The sequence below is a fragment of the Myxocyprinus asiaticus genome, chromosome 19, assembly GCF_019703515.2.
Source record: "Myxocyprinus asiaticus isolate MX2 ecotype Aquarium Trade chromosome 19, UBuf_Myxa_2, whole genome shotgun sequence".
Lineage (NCBI taxonomy): Eukaryota > Metazoa > Chordata > Actinopteri > Cypriniformes > Catostomidae > Myxocyprinus > Myxocyprinus asiaticus.
Genome location: NC_059362.1, coordinates 41,556,826 through 41,579,429, shown reverse-complemented (window position 1 = coordinate 41,579,429; position 22,604 = coordinate 41,556,826). Strand labels below are relative to the sequence as shown.

The following is a 22,604-nucleotide window of genomic DNA, read 5'->3' as shown; positions in this document are numbered from 1 at the left end:
CATGGGGCTATATTTATTTATTTTTTGGAAATCCATTAGTGACCATTAAATTGTTCCTAACAGGTTTACGATTTTAGAAACAAGTGCATTGGGGGCCAGGGAGTTGGGGAATGGGGTGGGGGGGGGGGGGGGGGGTGCAAACTGTGTCTTTCACTGTAGCAGTAAAAACTATTAAGTGTCATGCCGATGTGTGATCCCTCAAGGGTTCACACTATCAGTGACCCTCTGTCTTGTTAAACACTTAAAATAAATAAATAAAAAGCTTTCAGAACTAAATGACCCTTTTATATTGTGGCACTCAAAGCTCTAGCCATAATTTGCATACCGTCAGTCATGTGATTGTGATTAGTGTACCGACGTTAATGCAATTACCTGGTTTACCAGTGTTACGGCATCATGACAACAGCATTTTAATATTGGATAACTTTACACAAATAAGGTTAGTAAGCGATTTTATCACACTAAAATCATGTTAACACGTGTGGTTACATGTCATGGCTATACTATTTAATGTTTGTGGACTGGCCTCGTTCACTTACATTGTAAGTGCTTAACAATAACTGTGATGTTTCGCTTTTCTTTTTTTTTTTATAAAAAAACAAGGAATTATTTTTGTGGTAATCAACATTATGCCACAAATGCTGTTGATTGAGTTTAACCTGTATTGAATGAGGCAATGAACACATGACTTGTATTGCATTTACTATATATGTATGTATATACAGCTAAAAAAAATTAAGAGACCACTGCAAAATTCTTAGTTTCTCTGTATTTACTAAGTATTATAAATTATTTTATATTTTTAATGTATTTACATTATTGCACTATGGGGGAGTCCTGAGGCAGTTTAATTGTTCATGAGGAAAATGGCCTGAGGGTAAAAAGTGTTCTTGTGCCTGGATGTCCTGACGCTCAGTGCTCTGTAGCGCTGGCCAGAGGGCAACAGTTAAAAGAGGGAGTGGGCAGGGTGTGTGGGGTCCAGAGTGATTCTACCTGCACATTTCCTCACTCTGGAGAAGTACAGGTCTTGAGGGTGGGCAGGGGAGCACCAACAATCCTCTCAGCAGTCCTGATTGTCTGTTGTAGTTTCCTTCTGTCTGATTTGGTGGCAAAACCAAACCAGACAGTTATAGATGTACACAGGACAGACTCAATGACGGCCAAGTAGAACTGTGTCATCAGCTCCTGTGGCAGGTTGAACTTCCTCAGCTGGCGAAGGAGTCTATGTGGGTGTCCCACTTCAGGTCCTGAGAGATAGTAGAGCCCAGGAACCTGAATGACTCCACTGCTGCCACAGTGCTGTTCAGGATGGGGGGACTCTCCACTGTTTTGAGCGTGTTCAGCTCAAGGTTGTTGTGACTGCACCAGACAGCTAGCTGATCAACCTCCAATCTGTATGCAGACTCGTCACCATCGTGGATGAGGCTGATGTCCATGGTGTCGTCTGCAAACTTCAAGAGCTTGAAAGTGGGGTCTTTTGCAGTGCAGTCATTCATGTACTGGGAGAAGAGCAGTGGAGAGAGAACGCATCAGTGCTAATAGTGAGGGTCCCAGATGTGAGTTTTCCCAGTCTCACTAGCTGCTGCCTATCTGTCAAAAAGCTGGTGATCCATCAACAGATTGGGGTGGGCATGGAGAGCTGGGTCAGTTTGGTTGAGAGAAGATCAGGTATGATGGTATTAAAGGCTGAACTGAAGTCCCAGGTCTGTCAGAGTGTTGCAGGATATAATGTCGTCCCATGTTGACAGCATCATCCACAGACCTGTATGCTCAGTAAGCAAACTGAAGGGGGTCCAGCAGGGGTCCAGTGATGTCCATCAGGTAGGCCAAAACCAGTCTCTCAAACGACTTCATGACCACAGATGTGAGAGCGACAGGTCTGTAGTCATTAAGTCCTGTGATTTTGGGTTTTTTGGAGACCGGAATGAGGGTGGAGCATTTGAAACAGCAGGGGACTTCATACTGCTCCATTGATCTATTGAAGATCTGTGTGAAGATGGGGGCCAGTTGGTCAGCGCAGACCATCTTTCCTAGTCCTAGACCAAGCTTTCCTAGTCTTTTGTTTCAGAAAGGCCCGGCACACATCCTCCTCACAGATCATAAGTGCAGATTGAGTAGTGGGGGGGGGGGGTCCAGGAGGTGTTGGTGTGTGTGTGAAGTGAAGATCAAAGCGGGGGAGGGGTGTGAGACTGGGCTTTCCAAACCTGTAGTAAAACACATTCAGTTCATTAGCCATTAGTTGCCTCTCCACAGAGCAAGGGGGAGGTGTCTTGTACTTGGTGATGCTTTTTAGGCCTTTCCACACAGATGCAGGATCGTTGGCTGAAAACTGGTTTTTCAGCTTTTCAGAGTAGCTTCTTTTTGCTACTCTGATTTCCTTAGTAAGTGTGTTCCAGTCCTGGTTGTACAATGTTTTATCCCCACTTCTGTAAACATCCTCTTTGGCATGACGAAGCTGTCTGAGTTTTCCTGTAAACCATGGTTTATCATTATTGAATGATAAAAATGTCCTAGTAGGGATCCACATATCCTCACAGAAACTGATATATTTTCCAGGTCTGTGGCTGCAGCCTCAAAAACACTCCAATCAGTGCAGTCAAAGCAGGCTTGTAGTTCCAGCTCTGCTTCATTGTTCCATCTCTTTACAGTCCTTACTACAGGCTTAGCTGATTTTAATTTCTGCTTGTAGGTTGGGAGAAGATGAACTAGACAGTGATCAGAGAGTCCTAAAGCTGCACGTGGGATAGAGCGATATGCATCCTTTACAGTGGTGTAACAGTGCTCCAATATATTTCTTTCTTTGGTGGGGCATGTGATGTGTTGTTTGTATTTTGGCAGTTCACGGGTGAGGTTAGCTTTATTAAAATCTCCCAGAATAATGATAAGAGAGTCTGGGTGAATATGAACTTGTTTTCTTTGCATTATTCGAGTTCTGAAAACACTGCATCTTTTTTGATATTTTGACCAGTTGTCATTTTCTGAAAATAAATGCACTAAATGACAATATTTTTATTTGGAATTTGGGAGAAATGTTGTCAGTACTTTATAAAATAAAACTGTTCATTTTACTCAAACACATACCTATAAATAGCAAATCCAGAGAAACTGATAATTTTGCAGCGGTCTCTTAATTTTTTCCAGAGCTGTATATATACACACACACAGACACACACACACAGACACACACACACACACACACACACACAGACACACACACACACAGACACACACACACAGAGTGCTGGGTAGTAACGGAGTACATGTAATATATATTATGTAATCAAATTACAACATCAAACACTTGTAATATTAGATAAAATTACATTAAAAAAATCAGAATCAGATTACAGTTACTCTTTTATATTACATTATTACATATTAATCAGGCAATTGCTGTAAATTATTCATAATTTATTTATCCCTCTAATTCTTTTCTTCTTTTTTTTATATTTAAAAATGTTAATTCTAAATCATCTTACAGCTGATATGCATTCGTAAGTCTATGAGTGTTTCCTTAAGGGGGAGGATTATGGAATTGCATACACTGACACGATACGAGCCATCAGCGAGGTGATAATTACACTGAAAATGGAGAGGTAATATATACATAAATGCTGAACCGATTCCATTAGTGTGGAAAAGTTAGTCATAGTTTTGCGATGTGACATCAAATAAACAGTAATGTCAGAAGTAATCAAAAAGTAATCTAAAAGCAATCAGACTAGATTGATAAAATGCAATCTATGATATTACATTACAAACCACAATTTTAGTAATGTAATTTGTAATCAGTTCCAGATTACAATTCAGAAGTAATCTACAGGGCACTGTATATACATTGGCATATGTACATTTACTGTAATGCCAAAGGAGGATGGTTCCCCCAGCTGAGTCTGGTTCCTCTCAAAGTTGTTTCTTTCCAGTAACTAAACATCTTATGGATTTTTTTCCCTTGCAACATTTGACTCTTGAATATCTGCAATTAGAGCAAAGCAGAATCTTACCAGTGTGACCTTTCTCTCAATGCTGCCTGAGCTGGGCAGGTTATCATTGCTCTGGATTGACTGATAGGCCTTGTGAAGCTTCCAGGCGATGCCAGAGTAGGTGAACAGGATGACCCCACATGGGATCAAGGTGCACAGGATGGCCAAAGCCATGATGAAGGAAGAGCCATTAAAGGAGTTTTGGTACTCGGCCCAGTCCACAGAACAGGCCAAACCATAGGGTTCTGGCCCATATCCTCCCCAGCCCAGCAGAGGAAACACAGCCCAGAGCAATGAGTACAGCCAGATGACAGCAATCAATATACTTATAGTTCTTCTTCGAAACTTCTTGCCTGTAACAGATAGACATTGTTCTATGATGTTTGTTTCTGAGTGGATTATGACCAAAACAATATAAGCAAATGAGAATGATTTGGTCACTTATAAGATTTGTTAAAAAACACTCATTCAGGAATGAAACACAACTAGTAGGCATATACTCAAGTGAAGCAAAAACGATTGGACAAATTATTAAGTATGACAAATAGTGTTGGGTAAGTAACTCAAAATAAGTATCCACTAATCCACTACAAATGACTAAATACTTAATTCATTAAAAAAGTATTCAATTAACTAGTTACTTATTTTTTAAGTTATTTTCTAAAACACTTTTCATAGAATTTATTTCCTCTGTTCATTGTCGCACACACATCAGCTATCACAGAACGCAAACAAACATTGAAGATAAATAATGCTGAAAATGAATAAGTAGGTGAAATCAACCTATGAATGGCTCACTTGTAGTTGACTCTGCATAAAAAGTTGGCATACAAGAATTTTATTTACATTTTTTGTCTAAGATGCTGTTTGACTGTCTCAATTGTGACCCATGACCCAGTGCAACCAGGGCTGTGTTTCCCAATAATGATGGAACCTAGCTCTTAAAAGTATTCTCTTTGTGCAAAATTACAAACGTTACTTTATTCATAACATCATAAATTCTTGTAATTTACCTTGCTGCGATATGTTTAAAGTTATTATCTTAAATAAACGAATTAACCTAATTAAATATGGTTTTGTAATCATTTTGTGCAGAACGATCCATTATCTTTACTCAGTCACTGCTTTGTTCATCATCATATGTGCCTTTGCAATGTTTCATTTTCACAAATTCATTTGTGGGTCCAGATTCAAGCTTCCATGGTCAGTGACATATGCTAATGGGAGCTGTTATCCCCTGAGGCCCTGTGAATGGTGAATGGTGTGAAAGGTAATGACAGTGATATTTAATATGAGTTTTACCATGTTAGCAAGTGCACAATAGGGTGGCAGAAGCACTTATATAAAGGCTACATGTACATAGATTCACTGATCAGTTTGTGATCTGCTCTGTGCTCCTAAAATGATGACATCAATGCTGCATAATAACACTGCAGTGCAACAGACAGTGCTCTTGTGGTTTAGAGGAAGATGATCAGGTTGTAGAAGAGAAGCAAGGTGGGAAGATGAGCCAAGAGACAATTTCCCCCTTAAATATAACATCTCCATTCCCTCTGAATTTAATTTGTAAAACAATCATGCTGCCAACTAGATGGTCGTGCATTGAAATCTATGTACCGTTTGGTAATTTACTGATTTAGGCCTAATTATTCTTCTTACATTTATTTATTATTTTATTTCATTGATCTATTTTATGCCTTTAACATTATATATTAGTATTTAATTATCATATACGAGTATACATTAGATAATAAAAACAGGCCTATATAATTGATAAGTAGACCTCCATAATTATATTATATTTAAATAAAAATAAACAATTTTAATTTAAAGTATCATGGTCACATTGTATACTACTGCATAAAGTGTAAGAACTTGTTGCCTGTAACAGATGGACAATGTTTTATGATGTTTGTTTGTTTATTTGCATTTATTGCGAGTATATTGTCAGAAATGCTGTGGCCCCCAAATAATGAATGCTGTAGCAGTAGATCAGGGATTTTCAACCTGTCAAAGAGGGCGCAAAATTACAGAGATTTTTTTCATCGAACTGATTTGAGTCTGTATGCCAGCAGGTTGCCACAAATGTGTGTTGTGTAATAAGTGAGTCATTGAATCATTGATTCAATTGATTTGTTAACAACACTGAGTTGTTTATGAATAAAACAACGCAAGTGAATGAGAATGATTTGGTCACAAGGTTTGTTCAAAAACACTGTAGGCAAATACTCAAGTGAAGCATAAAAGATTGAACAAATGATAAGTGTTGGATAAATAACTCAAAATAAGGGTCCACTAATCCACTTCAAATGAGTTATTATATAATTGATTAAAAAAGTAGTAATCACTTTACTAATTACTTTACTTTTAAGTTACTTTCTAAAACACTTTTCAAAACTTTTGTTCCTTATCTGTCACTCACTCGTCGTTGTGTGGATATAATGACACTAGGGGTCACTCTTGGGAACCCCAAACATCTCTGCTTTTTGAAAAAAGGCCAATGGAAATTGCCGAGTGGAATTTGCATGCCACTCCCCCAGACATACGGGTATAAAAGGAGCTGGTATGCAACCACTCATTCAGATTTTCTCTTCAGAGCCGATCGGTTCTATTCTTTGAGCTGAATTCACAGAGTTCATTCACCTCGTCTGCTGGATTTACGGTGCATTTCAGCAGCTTCTCCCCCTCTGCACCCATGGACTGCAGAGAATGCCCCTGGGCGCATGGCAGAACAGCAAAAAGAGAGTATATTCTAAAATAGTATATTTTCAACTCTAAAAGAGCGGCACACACGGAACATCTTTTTAAAGTTGCCTTTCCGTTTGTGCGTTATTCCTTGTTGCGGTCGTTATCTCTCCGCTTCTGACGGCCACGATCGCTGTCTTACCTGTCTGGGCACTGCCCATGTGGAGACTTCGTTCATGGATGGGTCTTGTCCTCATTGAGAGAACATGACCATGGCAATGTTGCAGTCGTGGCTTGCCTTCGTAAGAAAGCAAGCCACCCCAGCGGCTCCCCGCCTCAGTCCTTCTACCTACGGGTATGAAGCCGCGTCGGTTAGCACTGGGGCCGATTTGGGGACTCCAATGGGACCACCTCTGCCGGGTAACGCCCCACAGACCTCCCATTCCTCAGCACGCTCGCTTGCCCCGGTCGGGCTCTCGGATGAGAACGCCGGCTCGTCTCAGGGCGAGTTCGACCTCTTATTCGGGGCCCGGGAAGACGATGAGTTATCGAGCGCAGCATCGGAGAGCAGGCTCGTCCATTCTGACGTGGAGGCTTCGGCTGGGCTTCCCCCTTCGGGCAAGGTCGCCCAGTATCATGTGGAGATGACGGACATGCTTTCCCGGGCAGCCGGCAGCGTCGGGCTAGAGTCCGACACTCCCCTGAACCCTCGCGGCTCGATGATTGGTTCCTGGGCCCAGAGTGCCGCTTAGGCCGTGCCCCGCCCCGGTTCCTTTCTTCCCGGAAGTGAATGAGGAACTGACAAGATCGTGGGGTACACCTTTTACCACCCGGTCCTGATCTTTCAGCTCCCCCGCTCTCACTACCCTCGATGGTGGAGTGGCCAAGGGGTATTCGGTGATCCCCCAGGTGGATAAGGTGCTCGCGGTGCACTTGTGCCCACAGAGTACCACCACCTGGCGCGGGTGCCCGAAGCTCCCGTCCAGGGCCTGTAGGTTTACGTCGTCTCTGACGGCTAACGCCTATGGTGCCGCTGGACAAGCCGCCTCCGCCCTGCACGCCATGGCTCTCCTGCAGGTACACCACACCAAGGCGGTAAAAGAGCTGCACGAGGGTAGTTCTGACCCGGGATTGATGCAGGAACTGTGCTCGGCGACCGACCTCGCTCTCCGGGTGACGAAGGTCATGGCGCAGTCTCTCAGGCAGGCGATGTCCACCCTGGTAGTCCAGGAACGCCACCTTTGGCTCAACCTGGTCAACATGCAAATTCCACTCGCCAATTTCCGTTGGCCTTTTTTCAAAACGCAGAGGTGTTTGGGGCTCCCAAGAGTGACCCCTAGTGTCACTACATCGACACAATGTCTTGTTCCCTCCATCAGGGAATGGAGGTTACGAAAGTAACCAGGACGTTTTTCCACACAACAAATTCAGAATGTCTATATTTCCTCTTTGTTCATTGTCGTGCACACTTCAGCTATCACAGAAACACAAAAAAGCATTCAAGTGAACATATGAGTCATATTTGATATGTATAATACATAACATTATTCTGGAAATGTGTAACCCAAGTAATGTACTTAAAAGTAATTACTTTCATTGAATTACATTATTTTATATGATTACAATAATTTAAAATGTAATTTATTACACTACTTTTTATGTTTGACAAGCAGAAAGTGTTCAAATACCTTTTGTCTTCAGTTTCAGAAGTGTATCCATTGTTTTATAATGTGAAACCTAACAAACTCCTTTTCATGAATTGTTTTGCTTAAAAGATGCTAAGTACTTTTAAGTGCCCAAGTGCTTTTTAAGGCCACTCAATCATTGGACTAAAAAGTTAATTATGTCTGTCTATGTCGCTCAATGACGATTTCATGCATCATTAAGGATTCCAAGAATTCCGAGGTCCTTGGGTTTCAAAATCTAATAAGTAGTCACGACAAGGTGGCAATTACTGAACTCCCTTAAAAAGTACACATAAGAATCTTCATTCTACATATTATATAAGGACTGTGTTAATAGCTCTGTCTGAATGAAACATAATATAATTCAACCACCTCTGAAATAAGTCATGTTATTGACAAAAACTCCAGACTTACTAAACAAGTATCTAGACAAGAAACATTTTCATAAAAGTTCAGCCTGAATGCTGTTAAAGTGAATTTATGAAACTAACTACTTGTAAAAAAGTATTATTTATTTCCACTATTTATAGAAACAGCATTTTTTTTCAATAAATAATTATGAAAATGAATAAGCAGGTGAAATCAATCTCACTTGTAATTGACCCTGCATAAAAATGTTGGCATACAAGAAATAATTTTGACCGACAATATTACACACATCAGCTTTAAAGCTCAGAGTAAAATAAGTTGATCAATTTTCTAATATGCTGCTCTCTCACTTGTGAAACATGACCCAATGTAACCAGAATATTACCTGATTGTGGAGGGTTACCTGTAACCAGATACCTCACCAACCCCAAGACGGCCAGAGTCATGATGCTGGCCACGCTGAAAATCATACCCATCAGGCCATAATACAGGCAGGAAGGATTGCCTCCGATCCAAGCGTGGTTGAAGGCGGAGGCGATTGACAGTGGGTACATGCTGATAGCCATGCCAATGTCTGTCACGGCCAGACTGACCGTGAGGAGCTCAGGGGCTTTGAGGACACTGTGACGCTGGGCGGCTGTTACCAGAACAGCCGCATTACCCAGGATAGAGAGGATAGCTGTGGGGGGAAAAAGAGTGCCAATCTGTAGAAAGCCTAATGGTAAAATATATGTTGAAAAATATGTTGACACTCAAACCAATAGGTCCGACTAGTCAATTAGAGAAAATGACTAGTTTATTTACATTTATTTTTTATAAATATATGCACACAATTCTCTATAATGTCGTCATATGCCTTAGTAGTAAGATTGTTCTTCTCTGGAATTATGGGAGTAGCCAAACCCATTAATTAGAAGGGGGTGTCATCATACTTTTGGCCATGTAGTACATCATCTTTGCTTGATAGTGTACAGTATATACACATTATTTTTCTTTAGCTCAATAAGCTGATCGAACTGCTAAATTGAAGACCACTAGAATTGAAAAATCAAAATGTCACTAAGCAGTGATCTTTACAGATGACTCTTCAACTGAAAAACTATGTTCTGCATCATCTGCGCTGGGTTTGAAAAACACCATAGAAACAATTTTACTTCTGTTTTGAATGGCATTGTAAGACACCAGACCCTGGGCTAAACAGCAAGGCATATCAATCTTGCCAAAGGTAACTTAGTATAAAAGTGAGACCTAAACTGGCTGACGCTGGCTCGGCGGCCATGACGTGGGACGCTGGCTCATTATCCGCCTCCCCCACAGTGAAAGGTGAACCACTTATCGGAAGGGCAAAGTCGATATACTGAGTTAGGCTGTAGGTACTCCAACCGTCAGGCATCAGGGAGGAGACTGGCTCATTCAGCCCAAAATGGAAACAGTCCTTGAGGGCAATCTCATTAAAGTCGACCCTGCAGGCCAGAGCGCAGAAGTCCTCTACATATTCCTCTAGGGGACGATTCCCCTGACGAAGGCGTAGGAGTTGAACTACTGGGTTCATGGTTTGGTGAGGTATTCTGTAACGATGGCTATCAAGGCAATGACAGGCAGACGAAGACGAGATAATGTGAAGAACCCAAGTGCAGTTTATTACAAACGTTGAATCCAAAAACCGTAAATCAAACATGAAACAAAAGAGACATAAACGACTAGACTAGACTAGACTAGACTAGACCATAGAACCAACATTACAAAAACACAATACCTCACAAAGGACCATGGCAAACATGAGGGTATCAATACATGGACAAGGGTAACAAGACAACCAATGAACAGACAGAACTATAAACAAGATAACAAGACTAATAAACTTAAGCCAATGACAAACTAGAACTGATAACGAGTTAACAAGACAATAAACCAATGAAAACAGGACACATGAACATGGAGGGAAACAGGAAATAACATGACATGGAACCACATGACCTGAACAGGAACTAAACTTAAAAAAAAAAAAAGACATGAAAACAAGAACAAAACACATAAATGTGACAGAAATATCAAACCATGCATTTTTCACCACCACCCTCTTTTTTCAGCTCAATAAATGTTATTTTTGGACTTGAGAAGAAGTGCTGAGTTCTGAATGTTGCAGTATGTTTTTAGGACAGTTAATCATTTTATTTAAAAAGATCAAGGGACATGTGATTTCTCATGGTATGACCCCTTTAAATTATTAATTCAAATTGTCCAGTAGTTAAAGTGCACAACCTTTTCAGATGACTCCAGAGAGTATAAATCATTAATTAAAAAAATAAAATAAACCTTATACATGGTGACAAGAGTACTTATAATCTGCTATTTTTCAAAGCCAGAACCCTCTTCATGAGGAAAATCAAAATGAAATTACCACTATCATAAGATTAGGCTATTTGCATTTTAAGGGATGCAGCCTATTATAAAATGCAAATGAAACACATCCTCAATTTGGTGAGCTAGTTACGCTGACAATTAATAGCTTGTCTTTTCTGACAAAATTCTAATTAATATGACCGAGTGTAAACTCGAGACTGATGACTGATGAAGGCTAGGCAATGTCTTGAAAGAAGGCTTTAGAATTTGAGCTTTATTCACAGTGTGTTGGAAATGTGTTCTGCATGTTAGTACATTTAAAGGAATCATTTACTCACAAAATTAGAAAAATGCACCTTAAATAGTACCCTGAAAGTGGACTATATGACTCGTCCACATGTGTTGAAAGTCTTATGAAATAATACAGAAATACCCATATAGAAATCTTATATATGACTATATATGTTTTTCTGTTTCAAAAGTGGCTTTTTCTTTACAGTTATTCACATAAGGATCCTTGGCATTCTAGCTGTCAGTTTGTCCAGATACTCAGGTGACATTTCACCCCACAATTCCTGTAGCACTCCATAGATGTGGCTGTCTTGTCGGGCACTTCTCATGCACCTTACAGTCTAGTTGATCCCACAAAAGCTCAATGGGGTTAAGATCCATAACACTCTTTTCCAGTTATCCGCTGTCCAATGTCTGTGTTTCTTTGCCCACTCTAACCTTTTCTTTTTGTTTTTCTGTTTCAAAAGTGGCTTTTTCTTTGCAATTCGCCCCATAAGGCCTGCACCCCTGAGTCTTCTCTTTACTTTTGTACATGAAACTGGTGTTGAGTGTGTAGAATTCAATGAAGCTGTCAGCTGAGGACATGTGAGGCATCTATTTCTCAAACTAGAGACTCTGATGTACTTATCCTCTTGTTTAGTTGTACATCTGGCCTTCCACATCTCTTTCTGTCCTTGTTAGAGCCAGCTGTCCTTTGTCTTTGAAGACGGTAGTCTTCAGTTCTTTGGCAATTTCAAGCATTGTATAGCCTTCATTCCTCAAAACAATGATTGACTGACGAGTTTCTAGAGAAAGCTGTTTCTTTTTTGCCATTTTTGACCTAATATTGACCTCAAGACATGCCAGTCTATTGCAAATCAAATCAAATCAAATCACTTTATTGTCACACAGCCATATACACAAGTGCAATGGTGTGTGAAATTCTTGGGTGCAGTTCCGATCAACATAGCAGTCGTGACAGTGATGAGACATACGCCAATCTACAATAAACATCAAATTAACACAACACAATTTAAACATCTGTTATAGATAATTAAACTCGACTTAAAACATCAAATTAACACAGCACAATTTAAACATCTGTTATACATAATTACACAACTTAAAACATCAAATTAACACAACACAATTTAAACATCTGTTATACACAATTACACTCAACAATATACAATAATAACATACATTGCACAGTATACAATATGCTGTTTTTGTTTTTTGTTTTTTTTTTGTTTTTTACTATATAGATACTATATAGATACACATTATTCAATAAAAATTAAAATATATATGAAAAAAGTATATATATAGAATGTACAGTATTGTACTGTATTGACATTCAGGCTGTCGGTTGATAGTCAGTTGTTAAGAGAGACATAATATAATGACAGTAATATAATTTATGACAGTCCGGTGTGAGATAAAAGAGTAATAAAGTGCAGGGATGATGTATTTTGATCGTGGGAGATCAAGAGTTCAGAAGTCTGATTGCTTGGGGGAAGAAGCTATCATGGAGTCGGCTGGTGCGTGTCCTGATGCTGCGATACCGCCTACCTGATGGTAGCAGTGAGAACAGCCCATGGCTCGGGTGGCTGGAGTCTCTGATGATCCTCCGAGCTTTTTTCACACACCGCCTTGTATATATTTCCTGGAGGGAGGGAAGCTCACCTCCGATGATGTGTTTGGCAGTTCGCACCACCCTTTGCAGTGCTTTGCGGTTGTGGGCAGTGCTATTGCCGTACCAGGCGGAGATGCAGCCAGTCAGGATGCTCTCCACAGTGCAGGTGTAGAACCGTGTGAGGATGTGGCGGTTCATTCCAAACTTCCTCAGCCGTCTCAGGAAGAAAAGGCGCTGATGAGCCTTCTTCACAACGACTTCAGTGTGGACGGACCATGTGAGTTCCTCAGTGATGTGGACACCCAGGAACTTGAAGCTGCTGACTCTCTCCACTGGTGCTCCATTGATGGTGATTGGACTGTGTTCTCTGTCTTTTCTCCTGAAGTCCACCACAAGCTCCTTTGTCTTACTGACGTTGAGGGAGAGGTTGTGCTCCTGACACCAGTGTGTCAGAGTGTGCACCTCCTCTCTGTAGGCTGTTTCATCATTGTCAGTGATCAGACCTACCACCGTCGTGTCATCAGCAAACTTAATGATGGCATTGGAGTTATGTGTTGCCACACAGTCATGTGTGTACAGGGAATACAGTAGTGGGCTGAGAACACAGCCCTGCGGGGCTCCAGTGTTGAGGGTCAGTGATGAGGAGATGTTGCTGCCTATTCTAACCACCTGGCGTCTGCTTGACAGGAAGTCCAGGATCCAGCTGCACAGCGAGCTGTTTAAGCCCAGAGCCCGGAGTTTCTCATCTAGCTTGGAGGGCACTATGGTGTTGAATGCTGAGCTGTAGTCTACAAACAGCATTCTCACATAAGTGTTCTTTTTTTCCAGGTGGGAGAGAGCAGTGTGTATTGTAGATGCAATGGCATCATCAGTGGAGCGGTTGTTACGGTAAGCAAACTGCAGCGGGTCAAGATTGAGTGGTAATACAGAGCAGATGTAATCTCTGATTAGTCTCTCAAAACATTTGCTGATGATGGGGGTCAGAGCAACAGGACGCCAGTCATTTAAACAAGTTATTTTCGATTGTTTTGGAACAGGCACAATGGTGGATGTTTTAAAGCATGTGGGGACTACAGACAAAGAGAGGGAAAGGTTGAAAATGTCCGTAAAAACACCAGCCAGCTGGTTCGCGCACGCTCTGATGACGCGGCCCGGAATGCCGTCTGGACCCGCGGCTTTGCGGATATTCACCCGTCGGAATGATCGGGTTACATCCGCTACAGAGACGGAGAGTGAACTAACCTCTGTAGCTTCGGCCGTGAGAGCTCTCTCCGCGAGGGCGGTGTTATTTCCCTCGAAACGAGCATAAAAAGTATTTAGCTCATCCGGTAGAGAGGCAGCGGTGTTCATGGCGGAGTTTTTATTCCCTTTAAAGTCCGTGATGATGTTAATTCCCTGCCACATGCTTCTAGAGTTGGTGGTGTTAAACTGTCCTTCAATCTTACTCCTGTACTGGCGTTTTGCTGTTTTGATAGTTTTTCGGAGGGCATAACTGGCTTGTTTATGCTCCTCCGCGTTCCCGGAATTAAAAGCGGAGGTCCGCACATTAAGTGCTGCGCGAACATCGCTGTTGATCCAAGGTTTCTGATTCGGATAGATCCGTATTGTTCTGGTCGGAATCACTTCCTCTACACACGTTCTGATGAAGCACATTACGCTATCAGCGTAAAGCTCGATGTCGTCATCAGAGGCGGACCGGAACATCTCCCAGTCCGTGCGATCAAAACAGTCTTGTAGCATAGAGTCTGATTGGTCCGACCAGCACTGGATCGTTCTGAGGGTGGGTGCTTCCTGTTTCAGTTTCTGCCTGTAAGCGGGCAGAAGCAGAATGGAAGAGTGGTCCGATTTTCCAAATGGTGGGCGGGGGAGGGATTTGTAGCCATCCCGGAACGGAGAGTAGCAATGGTCCAAAACCCGGTCCCCTCGTGTGTTGAAACTAATGTGCTGGTGATATTTTGGTGCGACTGATTTTAAACTGGCTTTATTAAAGTCCCCGGTCACAATGAACGCGGCCTCAGGGTGCGCGGTTTCCTGCTCACTTATACTCCCATACAGTTCCTTGAGTGCCCGGTCTGTGTCGGCTTGTGGGGGGATGTACACAGCAGTGATAATGACCGCTGTGAATTCCCTCGGTAGCCAGAATGGTCGACACAGAAGCATAAGAAATTGTGAAATACTGTGGCAACTCAAAAACAAACACAATGTTAAGCTTCATTTAACGAACCAAATAGCTTTCAACTGTGTTTGATATAATGGCAAGTGATTTTTTAGTACCAAATTAGCAATTTAGCATGATCACTCAAGGATAAGGTGTCGGAGTGATGGCTGCTGGAAATGGGGCCTGTCTAGATCTGATCAAAAATGACTTTTTTAAAAATAGTGATGGTGCTGTTTTTTTACATCTTTAATGTCCTGATTATACTCTGTGATCAGTTGAATGCAACTTTGGTGAATATAAGTACCAATATCCTTCCGAAAAGCAAAATCTGTACATTATTCCAAACTTTTGGCCGGCAGTGTATATATATTGAGCAAACAATGTAAAAAAAATATGTCTTCCAGATGTAAACACACACATCAAATAGACATCTGAGTGATGCTATCAGGGCACTTGTGTGAATTGGAACAAACAATTCATTGGAAAGATTTGATACAAAACAATGATTAGTTCCTGAAACGAACATCGCTCAGACCCCCTTTTGTGAATCGGATCAAGCGATTAAGTAGAAAGATCCGATTCAAAAGAACAATTTGTTTTAAAGAAACTGACAATGCTACTTTAGACAACTTTTGTGAACTGGGTCAAATGATTCATTTGAAAGACTTCATTCAAAAGAATGGTTTATTTCCGAAACAGACGCTACTTCACACCCCTTGTGTAATTTGGAGCAAATGATTAATTGAAAAAAGGTTTAGGGTTAGGGTTCAAAAGAACAATTAGTTTAAGAAAAGGGCACTCAGATCCCATTTGTGAATCAGATCAAACAATTAATTAGAAAGATCTGATTCAAAAGAATGACTCGTTTACGAAACATCGCTATTCCAGACCCTTTTTTGTAAACTGGATCAAACGATTCATCGGAAAGATCCGATTAAAACAAAGATTTGTCGCTACTTCTCGAGAACTGTCATGGATAGGATTTGAACTCTTATGAAGTTCGAACCAGAGTCTATTTAGCAGAGACGGACCACTTCAACCAATGGGAGAAATTGGAATGGCCAACAGATGTAGAAAAAGAAGTCCAGCCTTTCAGGTGAAAGAGACAATCAGCTTTTAGATACAGAGATCGCCTGTCAATCAACTCAAGAACTTTTTTTTTTTTTTTTGCGTGATCTGAGCTAAAGAAGCACAATTTATGATACCATTGTTGTTAGATTTTATTGGTAATTTGAAAAATGTTCTATGTTTGTAATCTTGACCAACCATTTTGGAGATATCGGTCTTTCCCCATTCATGTAGATAGGAGCTGTACTATTAAGTCGTATATTTACACTGAAAATAGCTGCCCAGCCTGCCCGGAATCATTCCAAAGATGGCCGCCGAGCAGACTGACATGCCTTTAAAAGAGACTTTGGTTCGAACTCTCCTAAATTCTCATGAATGGCGCTTTCTGGAGCTTGACAGCTCCAGTTGTCATTCCATTTCAGTATATGGAAAAGAGTGGCCAGTATATCTCTCAAAAACCTTTTGTGTTTCACAGGAGAAAGAAAGTTATGGAATGGAATGACATGATGGTGAGTAAATTACAGAATTTTCGTTTTGGGCGAACTACAGTAGGTGCTCTTTGTCACGTAACTGACATTTAACTATGTCAACATCTGTTCATATCAAAGAATGCACCTATTAATACAGGCAGGGACAGGGTTAAACCGATTCTCGGAAAAGCCTAACAGGCTATATATTCAAGTATATTTTTACGAATTTTGTGTCTCTCTGGGGGTTAGTTGAATGTTAGTCTAAGTGACCATTCACTTTCACAGCATCTTTTTTTCCATTCAATATTATAGTATTTATATTATTATTATTATTACCAGTACATAGGCCTACATATATTATTAAAAATGACTGATTCATAAGGCAGAGAATATACCTTTACATCAGATGGAACTCTAGAGAGATGGAAATAAGAGATGTAACAGGTGTTTAAGCGTTTCTCTTCACCCTACAGATGAGTAGTTTTTCTAGCATTACAAAATGCATTTTTTGCTGTTTATACCCTTCTTGTCAAGCCAAGGGTGCTGTATTATGAGCGAGTGGCACCAAGGATAGTTTATGAACCGTGCCAATGGGATGAGGCCCCCAGGGCCTCTGACTACTTGGGGCCTTGTGGGCCTCAGGCTGAGAGGCCCACTGTGGCATGACACTCAGAAACAATACACTGCAAATGCAAAATTGATATAGAAAGACAAAAACTGCTTGAATGTGTGCCAGCCATGTTATCTCTCCCTGGACCCCTCCACAGGCATGTAAACCATAATCAGCGGCCCTAATAATAAAACAACAATTTTATATAATACTATAGGAAAACCATAAATTACAAACAATTATGTATTTTAGCACTTGGCTTCCTTACATGCATAAGTGTGCACATGTGTGTGCAAAGAAAAGCTGAAAACACAATACAATTATGCCACAACACAGCGAAAAAGTTGTGACTTATTACCATTGTGCTGTGGCTTTTCCGTTGAGTTGTGGCTTAATTTCATTGCAGCTTTATATTGTTGTGCTGTGCCTGTGGCTTTTCATTGTTTTGTGCCTTAATTTCATTGTTCTGTGGCTTTTTTTGTTCTGTTGTGGCTTAAATTTGTTGTGTTATGGTTAAATTTCATTATGCTGTGGTTTATTTCCATTGTGTTTTCAGCTTTTATTTGCTAATTTTGTAGTGCTGTGCACACCTGGGCCACCGTAGTTTACACCTGGTCACTTTAATGTGTCTCCTGTGACCACTTGTGTTTGGAATTCGAGGGGAGGGTCTCTGATTTCAATGACAAGTACATCAATCAATCACTATGTCAGTGTGCTACTGCTTGATAATAAACTGTGAAAAAGTCGTAAAAGACAAGAAAAGCATGAACAAATCCGGTGCACTATTTCTCCCAGATACCATTGGAATTTTATCTAAGCATAAACGCAACATTTTGAGCAGAATTCTCTATTTTTTAGTGGAGTACCTATGTTTGTGTGCTTGACTTCTTTGTCCCTGCATGCTGATTTGATACACACTTAAGAAGAACCGTGAAGAACTTGTGCTTGTAAATGTCTTCACTTTTTCACATTTTTCAATCAGATGATTATTTCCTCTAAAATCCACTCGTAACCAGCAAAGTTTAAACTTTTGTTTTAGCGCAGCGGTTGATTGACAGGTGTTGCTGGGATGCGTTCAGGATGGATGACTGTTTACACCTCAAATGCAATGTGATCACGTGTTTTTCACCACCTCCGTATGTGGTTTCTGTGACCTTGTTTACACCAGGAATAAAAGTATATTTTCGTACAAGTGGTCAGCGTTAAAAACAGGTGTAAATAGGGTGCAAAATGTTTTGTGATTGGATCCCAAAATCTACATACAGAGGTAGTGGTTTCGACTTTATTCGACTCAGTTTCGACACAATTTTGACTTTATTTCCTGCAATTGCAAGTTTATTTCATGCAACTGTGACTTTGTATCACGTAATTTTGACTTTATATCACGCAATTTCAACTTTATATCTCAAAATTTCAACTTTTTTTCCTCAGAATTCCAAGTTAACATTACGCACTTATGAGTTCTCGCAACTTGATGATGTAAAGTCGCAAATGCATGATATAAAGTTGCAATTGCAAGAAATAGTCACAACTGCGAGTTCAAACCAGACAATTTTGTTTATATAATGTATATCACAATTTTGACAGAATTGTCTGTTACAATTTTTTTTTTATATGTTTCCATTGTACTTGCTTGTTTTGATTATTGGAGAGGTTACCTGCCCCCTGTCCCCCCCAGAATCTATGCCCCTGCATCATACCCTGAATGCTTGAAATGGCTTTTAAAAATGTATCCACTGTAGAGGACACCATGCATCAGAGGGTTTAGGTGTACAGGCTGGTTTTTGGAACAGCTAATGACCAACTTGGACCAGCTAGAACCAGCTACCATGTTACAAAACAAATCTGTACAGCTTAATATGGATTTTCTGGCAGGGATGCCATGGTTCTGTATGGATCTGATGTGAATAGGTAAACACAGACTAGCGAGTTGTCCCCCAGAGCATTTCTAAGGCATTCTCTAACTCAGTGATTTCCATTTTACAGCTCAGTGGAGCACGATGTCACCTTTTCCTGAGCTCATCAGGTGGGCCCTTTTTAGGAAACACGGGTCTATCCTCTAAACTCTACAATCCAGGTCTCTCTTTGCTATCTTCATGCAGAGCAACCCGCAATGATAATGTGGACTACTAGTGATCTCTTGTAAATGTCACAGTGTCACTTAACCATTGATGTAAATTGATGTAGTTGTCAAACAGGACCTTCTAAGAGCATACAGAGTATATGTATAGTGTTGGCAGAAGGTTATTTTCTACTGAAGTACGTCTAACCCTCCCCGCAGGTGTAGAAAAATGCTCAATGACCTAATTCTTTTGACCTTCAAATGAGATAAAAAGAGCATTTCTTAAACTGAAGGTGGATGTCTCGCAATGTGATCTAATGCATGTTTGACTCTCCTGATAAGAAAACATGTGCAGAATGCAATTTAGTTTTGATGTCTGGAGTATAAAGTGAAATCCAGCGGATATTGATTACGTTTGAGGATAGAGTGGGATCCAAAAAATGCAAGTGAAAATGCTTCTATTTTGCTTTTTAAAATGGAGTTTTTCATTGCAAATTATATTATCAGCATAACAATTTGAATGAAAAGTTGAATTGAAAAATCTACATCAATTTGTGAATTTGTTATGTCACTCTTTTGCTTTTTTTTATTCTGAAAGTGAAAGTGGAGATTTATAGTAAAAAATGATTGAAATATTTATATTTTTTTCACCCAAAGTGATTGAATTGCTTCAGAAAACATATATAAACCACTGGAGTCATATGGATTACTTTTATGCTGCCTTTATATGATTTCTGGAGCTTTAAAGGTCTGGCCACAATCACTTACATTGAAAGGACCTACAGAGCTAAGATATTCTTCTAAAAAATCTTTGAGTTCAACAGAAGAATGAAAGTTATACACATTATGTATGGCATAAAACTGAGTAAATGATGAGAGAATTTTCATTTTTGGATTAACTATCTCTTTAAGCTGTCAAGACCTGAGGTGGAAGTTTGAGCAAAACCTGATTATTCTTATTATTTCATCTTGATTTGAATGCATGATATAGTAACAATAACATATAATGTTCTAAAGAGTATCTTCTGTGCTTCAATGAAAGCAAAGAAATATGACCTTTTATACAAAGGTATTAACATGGTCAGTGTTAATTAATAAGTAAAGGTCTCACATTTTTCATGTTTGTGCTAAAGATTCAGTTTACAATTTTGCATATCCTGAGACAGAACTGTAGCTTGTATCAAAAGATATACATAACAACCACTTCAGACCATTCTAGATGAATTCTCCACAAGCAATTCACTGAAAACGGTACTGGCGTTCTATTATTTACTTACAGTAATTAGAAATTATGTGATATTTTTTGCTCTAAAAAGGGATTACAACACCCCCTGTGGTTGTTGCAGTAAACCAGTAACATGGAATCCATGCAACTTACTACCCTTTTAATATCATAAATAATATACCAATGATATACAGTAAAATAAATATCACTGTTTCAAAGAGTGACAAAAGTTAATACTTAAATTAATAAAATTATAGTTTAGAGACTCTCAAGCTCTTAAAGGTGCACTTAGAAATTTTCCACCTTGAGCATTGTACATCTCAATAGACCTTATTAACAGTAGCGCCATGTTTTATTTTTTGACATGTATAAAAATGAGGCTGTGAGGGAGAGTCTCTTCAATGACATGTACTGTAAAAAACTGTATCAAACTTTTTATTAAGCTTAATTTTCCACAACTCATGTTTTGTGGAGTTTTTTGTCTACTGCAATTTCTTGAAAACATATTATTTCAATTATACGTCAGCGGAACGATCCAAAACACTTTAAACAATAGTAGTATCTACTACCCCCTTGGGGCTTCGGGCACACTCCACTAGGGGTGTGGCGGCCTCCTGGGCCCCGACCAGTGGCGCCTCTTTAGCAGACATCTGCAGAGCAGTGGGCTGGGCAACACCCAATACCTTCGCGAGATTCTACAATCTCCGGGTTTCGTCCAGTGTATTGTCAGGTACGTGTGCGGGACAACTGGCCGGGTGTACCGCTTGCGTATAGCACCTTTCCCCTCCTGGAGGGGGAGACATGCGCTTGTTACTCCCCAGCCGTGTTCATGAGACCGTGGACCCTGGATGTCCTTCCTCCTTAGCCCTGTGGCAGGCGAGTTCATGGAGAAACTCGATGCCGGCCCAGTATGTGTGCTAGTGGCCCTGTACTGGGGTAGGTGCTCCCTCTGCCATCGGTCGCCGTGTTTGTAGAGCTACGTCCCCTCTGGGTATGACATACCACGGGGACTTCTCCACATGCAACACTGCCGACAAAACTCGGTAAGACCATGTGACATATTTCCACACATTACCTCCCCTTCGGGCAGGGTGTGGTCTCTGCGGTGTCTTCCCCTTGTGAGTGACACCCCCCCCGCCGCGGACACTTATGGCCCCCAGTCGATTGATTTTCACTCTTTTTTGGGGAGAAAAAAGAAGAGAAGAGGCTGGGGTAGCCTGTCCCCTTTTTTGGGCAGTCGACTTGTCCCCGAGGTGCAGGGGACCGTACGACCCTCGTAGGAGCGTTGGGGGAGGTTACGTGACGGCCAGGTGCACTGGCTACAAGGCACGCAATGGTCTGCCCGACTCGCACCGCCAGTCCACGTAACACAGTTCAGCTGGTTGTGGCGTTTCGTATAGGGACCCCTAGTGTCACTACATCGACACAACGTCGAGTGAGTGACAGATAGGGAACGTCCTGGTTAATTTCATAACCTCCGTTCCCTGATGGAGGGAAAAAGACCTTGTGTCCCTCCTGCCACAACACTGAACTACCCGCTGAAATGGCCGGGACCTTGTCTCGGTTCCTCAACACAAAACCTGAACGAGTGGTTGCGAGCCAGCTCCTTTTATACCCGTATGTCCGGGGGAGTCGCATGCAAATTTCACTCGCCAATTCCCATTGGCCTTTTCTCAAAGATCAGAGGTGTTTGGGGCTCCCAAGGCGACCCCTAGTGTCACTACATCGACACAACGTCTTGTTCCCTCCACGTACAAAAGTAACCAGGACGTTATGACCAGTAGTGTAGCCTAATCTAGGGCATACGCAGGCATACGCCAGATGCCCACCTATCTTTCTTAGGATTTTGTGTATGCCCACCTGAAATAATTGATGATATCTATGGCCGCCAGAACAACGAGAAGGCTTTTGACCTGGAAATTTTTCAATCTACTAATGTGATGCCGCAGCATCGTTGAGTGAATTGTGTATATATAAGTGTACAGTGATTCTCTCTAAACGGGTGGAGGGTGCTGCGGGAGCGCAACTGATGGCACAAGC

General features: G+C 40.9%; 1 protein-coding gene across 1 annotated transcript in view; it reads right to left on the bottom strand.

Moving 5' to 3' along the window:
* Positions 1–22,604, bottom strand: part of opn8a (opsin 8, group member a) — a 31,866-nt gene that overhangs the window by 4,038 nt on the left and 5,224 nt on the right. Inside the window, exons 2-3 of the mRNA XM_051644955.1 lie at positions 9,108–9,401; positions 4,005–4,336 (exon numbers count right to left, since the gene is read on the bottom strand). Coding sequence (XP_051500915.1) covers positions 4,005–4,336; positions 9,108–9,401 — 626 coding nt within the window. The remainder of the gene's footprint in view (positions 1–4,004; positions 4,337–9,107; positions 9,402–22,604) is intronic.